This window comes from Achroia grisella, unplaced genomic scaffold (assembly GCF_030625045.1).
Source record: "Achroia grisella isolate CSIRO2021 unplaced genomic scaffold, CSIRO_AGI_Agris_v1 utg146, whole genome shotgun sequence".
NCBI classification, from domain to species: domain Eukaryota; kingdom Metazoa; phylum Arthropoda; class Insecta; order Lepidoptera; family Pyralidae; genus Achroia; species Achroia grisella.
Window position 1 is genome coordinate 2,017,882 of NW_026712636.1, and position 10,106 is coordinate 2,027,987.

The 10,106-nt window shown below is 34.7% G+C and overlaps 2 protein-coding genes across 2 annotated transcripts; one reads left to right on the plus strand and one right to left on the minus strand.

The window, feature by feature from the left end:
• Positions 1-3,903: 3,903 nt before the first annotated feature.
• On the minus strand, positions 3,904-5,149 carry LOC131855613 (prohibitin-2). Its single transcript, XM_059206902.1, has one exon. It carries the CDS (start codon positions 5,046-5,048, stop codon positions 4,149-4,151), a length of 900 nt encoding a protein of 299 aa, XP_059062885.1. The 5' UTR covers positions 5,049-5,149; the 3' UTR covers positions 3,904-4,148.
• A 309-nt stretch (positions 5,150-5,458) lies between these two features.
• Positions 5,459-10,106, plus strand: LOC131855597 (E3 ubiquitin-protein transferase RMND5B). The gene is made up of 6 exons (XM_059206882.1): positions 5,459-5,776; positions 6,525-6,617; positions 7,404-7,564; positions 8,330-8,899; positions 9,313-9,464; positions 9,847-10,106. The coding sequence occupies exons 1-6, from the start codon at positions 5,641-5,643 to the stop codon at positions 9,911-9,913; spliced, it is 1,179 nt and encodes a 392-aa protein (XP_059062865.1). The 5' UTR covers positions 5,459-5,640; the 3' UTR covers positions 9,914-10,106.

The following is a 10,106-nucleotide window of genomic DNA, read 5'->3' on the forward strand; positions in this document are numbered from 1 at the left end:
AAAACAAGAAAACTACGAAATTTTTCTAAAAACTAATAGTTAAATGGGCAGGCGTTTATTGTGACATTTTTATGTTTTTGCCAAAAAGCAGCGAGGACATGTGAAAGGCTTCGGCATTACAATGGATGGACAAATATACATGACGCGGTGACATATATTAAATAATTAAGTACCGTTCACCAATTTATATTTTATGCATAGCGTGGGGTATAATTATAAATTATTAATTATATAATATTCACTTGGTCTTCTGATCTTAGGTAAGCAACAAACATCGGTATATTAATATTGCAACTTGTGTTACTGACTTGGGAATAGGATGCCCTGACGTGGGCGTCAGGGCATCCTATTTCGATGAACACAAAGCCCGTAAGGAAACAATTACCCTTAACTGTAACTGTTTTTAATACCGTTGTGCCAGCAATTTCGTGCGCGTGCACAAAGCGCTCACTTGATAATGCAATATTATAAAGAGAGCAGCAGTTGTATGCATTATCGAAAAAATATATAGAATAGACTAAATAGTACCTACCTCATGTAATTTTGTACCGTATTTTTTTATTACTGTTAATTATATGGTGCACTCGCCTGCGGTGAGCCCCACATAGTATAGGTCAGGTCGGTTAGTACATCGTGGGAAATTTAGTAGGAATTTATTAGGATGGTTTTCAGAGGGAATCGCGTTGAGGTAAGTCTCCACACGAGTCCGCATTATTAACATCTTCTCCCTTGTGTACCTAGTTGGCTCACTGAGCAATCACCACATGCTAGGTCAAAATAAAAATACTGATAACCCCATCAAACTTTATTTATGAATTTAAGTGCAATGAGAATGTCTGATTTTTAAATAACATACTATTGCTCAGCTCCTAAATGGAAAAGTGTTGTGATAAGTATGTAAAATTATCCTATAGTCTATAACGTCCTATTTTGAATAAATAAAATCGTCACCTCGATGCAATGTGTTGGGAATTTGGGATACCCGTCACTATTTAATTTTAGTAGTGACTATTTAGAAATACCTACCTAATTACATATTTTTGTAAATACATATATAGCTTATATAGAAAATACCCAGACCAACTACTAATAAAAATGTTTGCATTGTAGTAGAAATCTAACCAATGACCAAGTAAGGCGGTATGTTACGGTGTGATTTTATTGAGTACTTTTATATAGCATTGATAATCTATTAATAAATGCGTTAGAATACATTACTTATAAGACATTTCGCAAAAAGTTATTAGTCTAATACCACATAACAACTTTCCTTGTCTTCCATCTGTAAGAAAACAATTGCTGAAATTACTTTTTTTAATAAAAATTCACATCAAACTTTTAATATATATTATTTACTAATAATTTTATACCATGTACGCGTAATTACTTATCTAGTTTTAAGAATGATATTATATTGGCAACATTCAGTTGCCTGCGAAAAAATAAATTTGACGTTGACATTGATGTCAAAGTGTGACATCAAATTTTACTTCGACACTTTTTATCTATTTATTTTGTAGACTCTATTGTATTGACTGTAGAGAGTAGTATATTCTTTGCTGTAGTTTACTAAAAATTAATAATTCCTCATTATTAAATTACGTCTAGAGCTATAAAATCCAAAATGATCCGACCTCTTTTAAGGAATAATTTAATAAGAATATTGGGCAGATATTATAGCGAGAATTCACCTCCAATCCAAAATCCGACTACATCTAAGCCCGTTACGCAAGTGAATGCAAATGTTTCAGGTTTGAGCAGTGCAGTAGTCCATACAGCGACTCAACCTGTAGGGCCTGATGTGGATCCTGGGAAGACCGGAGCTTACAAAGTCCCAGAATATTTTTGTTATGACAACGTCAGCTTTTTCGAAGCGGAGGTCGAAATGGCTAAGTATAGACTGCCACAACCTTCAGCCCTGAAGTAGGAAATTGATTGTATATTTGTTTACCATGTTTAGTTTATAAAATAAAATATTATTTATACCCATGTTCTTTTTTTTACATTTGTGAAGTGCTAAAACTTATTTTGTCCATAAGACAATGATTAAATAAATTAATTATTTGCACATATTAATAAAACTCACTGAGGTTAATTTTTCTGCTGTATCTGATGTACCTCTATGTTCAACATTTTTAGACATTACATAAATAGGATATTTGCTGTGATAATATCATTTAAAGTAACTTTATATAAAGGATATAAAATATCTATATAAGAAAGATGAGACATTAGGATTGTTATTTTAACTATAATGATTGATCTAGGGTTATGAAGTAACATCATCAATTCTGTATGCATGCTGGATTGTTAGCTGTATAATTATTTATAGGACTTATATGATACAATATTTTATGGCATTGATAGTTTAACACTTCATCTTACTTCCAATGGTAGCAGGTTCAATTCCTTGCATGGTAAGAACAAAATTTGTATTCATTAATATGATGGTACTGGACTAGGTGCTTTATATATATATTACATATTTACAAAAAATGTACTTATTTGATCATTTCTAAAAGTTGCCTAGTACCTGTAACACAAGTTCTGTTAACTTGCGACTATCATGTGAATTGTTTAAAATTCTCATTTTATATATGTTTAGAGATTGAGATAACTAAGGATTGAAAGTATAACAGTTGGCATAAGACCTTATGGTGAATAGTGATTGATCAGTATGAGAATGTCTTATATCACTGCTGATGAATACACACACATATTTTTAATAGGTGTATGTTTTGTAGAACATCAATAAACAAATAACAATGACTTCTTCATGAGTAAGTACTGTTACAATTCAAATTAAAAAACCAATTATTCTAAAATTTATTTGTGTGCAATCTTAAATGCTAAATATATTTTGAAATAATTTTAAGCCAGTTAAGTACTTAAATATATGCAGATTACTCTATTAAAAGAATTAATTTTCTGTGGAACATGTATTTTCTTTTGGCTAAAATATATGACTGTCATAGAAGTTGAGCAGGTAGTCCAACCAGAGACTCAGTGTCAGGGATCAGTGAATTGAAGTTGCAGAATGCAAGGTAGAAAAGCTCAGGGAACTCTCTATTACTGGTAATTTAACCTGATAGAAGTAAAATTTTTAAAGATAGCTTCTTAATTATCCTTCCATTTACTAATTTAATAACATGGCTGGTATGTTGTGATTTCAATTTGATTGTTTTAATAGTGTATAGCTTTAAATTGGTAGTAATACATGTAGTACATCAGGCATTCTTCACTGGAGACAGTGTGTTAAGTTTTCTAAAAGCATCAATATGAGACAAGGTGATATGCAATTGTTATTGACGAAATATTTTATATTCACTGAAATGAAAATTAATCAGGTTCAGTTCAGAATGAACGGTAAAAAATTGTATCCACATGATAGTGAAAAGGGTGAAATATAAAGTTAATTTGATATCAATTTATATTGTTTGGGATCAAATGTGAACATAAATATATATTGGATTGTAAGTACTTGACATCACAAGCTGTGATATTTTTATTCTCATTTATCTTACTAGGTTTTTAGTGATATGTTATGAAATGGAAATGTCAATATGGTATCATATATACAATTATATCTTTAATATCAACTTTAAGGCTTAAACTTTAAAGTTGAGTTTTTAAATGTTATTACAAGTGTGGTTAATGATATATGTGCAGATAGGTAATAGATACTGTTTATCTTTCTCTCCAAAGCATAACTGCATTTCAAAATTAAATTGTAGATGTTCGTGATGTAAGTACTTGTATGGAATAAGAATTTATTGCATAATTTCAAATGCAAAAGTATTTCTTGAGGACTAATGTAATGAGTGTTTTATATTATTATTAAGGTTAGTAAAAGCATCTAATTAAACTATAAAGCAATCAGTAATGTTATATTTAACAAGTTAATGACACAAAGTTTTAAACAATTTTATTAAAACCAATATGATTCTCATATATACTATAAAACTACAACTAATAAACAGACCACATCACAATAGATACAGACAATAGTTACTTGTATTTTGTGATACACTAACACAAATGCACTAGACAGAGATAGAAGCAGCACCACTAATCATAATGGCAGTATCATCATCGGCAGCAGTGGTCATTTGCTTCGATTCACTAACACACTCTACCGTCGCCATATGTTACTTCTTCTTAGTAAGCTTCTCTGATAAATCATCAAATGTGGGATCTTGCAAATTGATCATCAAACTATTGCCAGGAAGGAAGACTCTGTTTTGTGATTGTGCAATCATCCGTGAGATACTCTGAGCTGCACGTATTTTACGCAACTTCAAATAACCAGGATTCATACCCATGGCTTTACCTAACATCTCTGCAGCCTCAGCTTCACCTTCAGCCTGAACAATCTTTTGTTGGCGTTCCTGCTTCGCCCTTTCTACTACGAAAGCGGCGCGCTGAGCTTCTTGTTGGGCTACCTGTTTCGCTTCTACAGCTGCCGTATACTCTTTGCCAAAACTCAACTCAGTCAAGGATACATCATCTAAAATAATATTAAAATCAGCCGCCCGCTCAACTAGTTCTCTTCTAATCAGCAGTGACACTTGCTGGCGCTGTGTAATCAGCTGCGATGCATTGAACTTTGCAACAACTGACTTCAAAACTTCGTTACAAATAGAGGGTAACACTTTCTCATCGTAGTCCGTTCCCAGTTGTCTATACATTATTGGTAGATTACTAGCATCAGGGCGCGACAGTACTCTCAATGAGATATTCACCATCTGCAAGTCTTTGGAACCGGTGGGTGACGAAATTTTGCGAGGTCGTGATCTAATATCGTAAATAATAGGATACTGAAACCAAGGTACGCGGAAGTGCAGACCCTCGCTCATTACGTGCTGTTGGACACCTCCTATTCTGTTGAACATAATGGCTCGATGACCTCCTTCGACGGTAAATAAGGATTGTGAGAATCCGTAAGCTGCCGCTCCGATCACGGCTACCACTTTTAAACCGATATTCAATCCTGGTGGCCCACCTTTTGCGAATTTACCAGCCATATCATTCAACTTGCTCTGCGCCATAATTAAGAAACAAATTTAAAACTATTCCAGATATTTCAATGGTAATTCCTCACTTTAAAATAACCTAACTTTTTGGTAGACGAAATTGTGCAATACACGACCATAGACAGAATGTATTTTTTTTCAAGACTAGAAGTTCGTGTTCTTCTTTTGTTTTTTATTAATAGTAACACTGCTACTTATATTTGTCTCACTAATTTTGGAGCTTTAATAATAGGTCGACGACTGCTAACTAATATTGGATGTTAGTTGGTAAATTGAAAAATATAGGTTTTTCTATGACAAGCAAAAAGAAATTATGTAGTTACTTTTGTTGTAGTGATTATTTGCTCAGTGCTGTGGACTGAACCAAGATTGACAATATAGTGTCACTCCTATCAGTCAATATTTTTTAATGTTTGTTTGTCTTGTCATTGTTGTCTTTGCTATTCACTTCGCTTTAATTTTATTTTTATTATCAAGTTGTAACTTCATGATAAAAATGACTATTTTAGTCTAAACGTAGTATTTATAGCAACCGATCATAATTAAACCAATTAATTTTAATACTAGTGTTTAGTAATTTGTTACAAGGTTGTAGTAATCGAGAAATATGGAGTCCTGCCTTGGTGTTGAACAGGATTTGGACAAAGCTATTTCAAAATTTAATGCTATAAATGATCACACTGATATAGTTCTGCAGGATATTATAGAACAAGTCCAGAATTTAAAGAAAGAAATTGCTCAAAGTAAGTGTATGTTCATATTAGCCCAATATGTATCCCAGATAGATAATTTTAACTATTCTCTTTGTAACAAAGAGAAAGCATGAAAAAATGTTGATTGAAAGACATGCAACTTTGCCACTTTCCTATCTTGCAATACTAATTGTAATAAATATCTCTCAAAGTGCATAGAAAAACAATGTGTTTGATAATTGTCATATATAAATTATGTTCCCTTTTGAATTGAATCTGTTATATAGTTATTTAAATATATGTATAAATGTATATAATTTGGTTTCTTTACACATAGTCATTTACAAACTATTAACATTTCACAAGCATTCTCAGGCGTCTTATATTGACCGATTACATACCTGCTATTGGGCTTGGTTAGCAATTCCTTGAGTTTTACTGTCCTGACTAACTGACTATTAGAGATGAAATGTAATGAGGATACATTGGTTAATGGTTTTAAATTTTTACCATGTAAATCTATTGAATTTGTAGTGAAATGTAAATGAAAACAATATTATAAATTAACTCTTTTGTTATTACTGTGTCATCTTCTCTCTTTAGATTACATAATTTAGCTACAAGTGCAAAAAACACCATGAATATTATGAATTAAATAAAAAAATCTATGCATTTGTATCAGTTATCTTGTTACACATAACACAAGCTTTAGCTAGCTTAATTTGGGTCTAGAGAGTGCTGTGTGTATTGCCCTCGGATTATTATTATATTGATTATTTTATATATGCTTGTTTTAAAGATCCTCCAGACACACCATTATCTCAGACTCAAGCGATGGTGGTCAGTGATTTGGCTGCTCGTGTCAAACAAACCGTATTTCAGATGTCCACAGGTATGAAGAAGTTACAGTATTTCCTTTTAATTCTAACCATTATGAGTTAAACTTTATATAGAATATATTTATATTTTTCACCTGATCACTGATTTAGGCAGAGATCAGTATTATTAGATCTTTACTTTCTCACAAGTGTGTGAGTGAGTGTTCTCATTGCTTCATTCACATTCATAACTCCTCCCATGTGGACTGTATTTTTAGTCATAGGTACTAAAAATCTATTAAATGTAAGAGAAGGGGACTAAAAGTGGAGGTCAAGCCGACCTGGTAAATTATTAGCAAAGGGCCTTTGTTAATAATTAATAGCCCTTATGTGCTATAACTTTAAAGTTCATTACAGTTCTTTCATTTAAGAAATTTATTTTAACCATTGTTTACCAACTCTATATTAAATTTAGTAGTAGTATAATTTTAAATATGGCAACTATCCACTTACCCTTCTTATAACATATAATGGTCTTTTGTTTAAATTGTAAATAAATTATAAAGGTTAAAATATATAAGATATTTAGCAACCAAAGGTTTTATTATTACCTATAGCTACTACTACCCACGCAGGGAGATACAAGGATTACAAGGTCAACAAATAGCAAAATATATAATCACACAAGGTTGTGTACTGCGTTTTAGGTGGTGGTGTATAAAATTTAAACAACCTTTCTCCCTGATTTTTTTAATATACATTAAATAATTGTTACTATTATAGAATGGAAATTGTGATAATTATAATTATGACTTGATATTTTATGTTAGTATAAAACAAGAATATCTTTTTCAATACAGAACATAGAGAGTTGCATGCCACAGTGTCACGAGTGGGCAAATCAATTGATAAACACTTCATAGCCGACTATGGATCAGTCGCTCCTAAAGCAGAGTTGTTTTGCTCAGATATAAACAGACCTATTATGGAACAGGCCATAGCCCAACACATATATCGACAGGTGAGAAATTGCTATCAAACTTATGATAAATGTGCAGAATTATGAGTCCTCTTCGCATTTGTATTGGTTTCTATGTTGGAAAGGAACTACAATCTTAATAAAGAAGACTTTCAATCAAAGGACTATAAAAAAATTGCATTGGACAATTCAGTCCTATAAATTTAGGTAATCTTTTAAAAATTCTAACATTTTAAAGTGGATCTTAAAGTGCCGCGTATAAAAGCAAATTCTATATTGGTTAAATAGTTACAATTGATTTTAAATGACAATATATAAAAGCACTAAGAGAGAAAATCCAGTGTATACTTGTAATTAATTTATTTGGATATTTGTAAACATACATAAATATGTAATCACATATAAATAATGACAAACAAAAGTTATGCAATGTCTCTAATTGTTAACAGCACTAATAATAAAGTATGTATAGTGATCACCTGCTCTGCAGCATTATTATTTTTGTGGAGAGCTCTGCTCTGTTAAATTACCAGTGATCCCTCTCCCGAACAACGTTCTCAACCGACACAGCTGATGTCGATGCCGACCAATAAGTTGGCAAGGTCTCGTGAATTTTCTTACTTTTTAGTATAATTACGATCGGTTAATATTAACCTATTATACAATTACTACTTTTGGTTTTAGGTATTGTAAAAAAAATGTATTAATATTATGGGACACAGTTACGATCCCGCAACAAATATAATTAATAATAAAAACATTTTGATACATTAAATTTAAAAATTATCTATCACGGGCACTTGTCAGGGTCTGGAGGAGGTGGGAGACGCGGTGGTGGCGGAGAGCGGGGTGACGGGCGTGGAGCGGTCGTGCGAATTCGCAGCGCTGCAGCGATGCGCGGTAGCGCTAGCGGCCGGCGATCCGGGGCCGGCGCTGCAGTGGGCGGAGCAGCACGCAGCTCGACTGGAGCACTCGCCGCTGCCGTTCACGCTGCACCGCATGCAAGCGCTGCGGCTGGCGCGCTCCGAAGGTGTGCGCGCGGCCATAGAGTACGCGCGCGAGCAGTTTCCACGACACGCGGCGCGCCACGAGCGGCAGCTGCAGGCGGCAGTGTGCGCGCTGGCGTGGGTGCGGGCGGGTGCGGGCCCGGCGCCTCGGGCCTACCGCCGTCTACTCGCGCCGGCCGCGCTCGGAGCGGAGGCCGCGGAGCTGTTCGTGCGGGAGGCGTGTGCGCTGCTGCGACTGGCGCCGCTGTCGCCGCTGGCGGGCGCGGTGCTGGCGGGCGCGCGCGTGCTGCCCGCGCTACATGATATCCGCGCCAAGATGACGCATCCGCACGTCGTCGCCGCCTGGTCCGACGACGAGTTGCCGCTAGAGGTACTCGCCGGTTTTTTTTTCAGGGTTCTAATGTTGTTAGTGAGGAGCACAAGAATTCTAGAAAGCCTAATGTGGGGCATGTCACATAAAAAGTACTACTACCTTAACTACTAAATTAATACAGTGAACCATCAAATCAGATCTCATTCTTGAAAAATAATTATAGGACAATACACATAGTGCCATCTAGTTCCAAATTAAGTAGAGCTTGTGTTATGTTTACTAAGTCATTGATAGAAATATTTAAATTTATTTTTAATTGTAAATTCATTCTGAAAACACAGATTGCAGACATATTTGTCTACCTTCTCACGTGCTATTATTGAAACTAGCTCGATTCTCATCTGGACAAACTATATTTGTTTTCCTAATTGTATGTATATACATGAAGTGTGTGAAATGTGTGTATATAGGTGGACCTGGGCGAGGACGGCGGTGGCTACCACTCGGTATTCGCATGCCCCATACTGCGGCAGCAGGCCTCCGAGCAGAACCCGCCCATGCGGCTGCTCTGTGGACACGTCATCTCGCGGGACGCGCTCAACAAACTCGCCATGGGTGCCAAGTATGTACATCATTCTTCTTTAAACAGGGGCCTGATTATGTATCTCTACTCTCCGTAAAATGGAGAAGTTAAAATACAATTCAACTACTGGAGGGAATGGGGGAAAGGAGGGTGTTTAACATAGTATGATATTTATAACGAAGGGTTGAAGGACTGACAAAGTTCGTGTAAAAACACATCAAAATTAAGACTTTTATTTAAGAAACACTGAAAATTAGGAAATTATCCTTCTAGTAGCGGAACACGAAATTTTAACTAGCAAAATATGACTAGCTGTGTCATTGTGTGGTGCGAGTAATAATGCCTGATATTGGTGTGACATTGTTTGTGGATAGCACCTTATTATATTTATTTATAATAACTCCATATATTTACATTACAGACTGAAATGCCCCTACTGCCCTATGGAACAAGCACCCGCAGAGGCCAGACAGATATATTTTTCTTAAAACTCCATCTCACTAGACTAGCTACATCATTTTTATAAAAAGTGTATTGTAGCGCCAAACACAACTAAATGGACAATGAAATTAAACTGATATGCATATAGTTCTTAAATACGCTATTCTTGTAATATTAAGATAAAAAAAATATATCGTTGTATATTTAATACGGACTGTAGAAACAATCTTTGTTCTTTTT

Excerpts from the sequence above, each read along its gene's own strand:
- LOC131855613 (XM_059206902.1), bottom strand. The coding sequence starts at position 5,048 with ATGGCGCAGAGCAAGTTGAATGATATGGCTGGTAAATTCGCAAAAGGT.
- LOC131855597 (XM_059206882.1), top strand. The coding sequence starts at position 5,641 with ATGGAGTCCTGCCTTGGTGTTGAACAGGATTTGGACAAAGCTATTTCA. Across the intron at positions 5,777-6,524 it reads AAAGAAAGAAATTGCTCAAA|ATCCTCCAGACACACCATTA; the intron begins GTAAGTGTATGT and ends CTTGTTTTAAAG. Across the intron at positions 6,618-7,403 it reads CGTATTTCAGATGTCCACAG|AACATAGAGAGTTGCATGCC; the intron begins GTATGAAGAAGT and ends TTTTCAATACAG.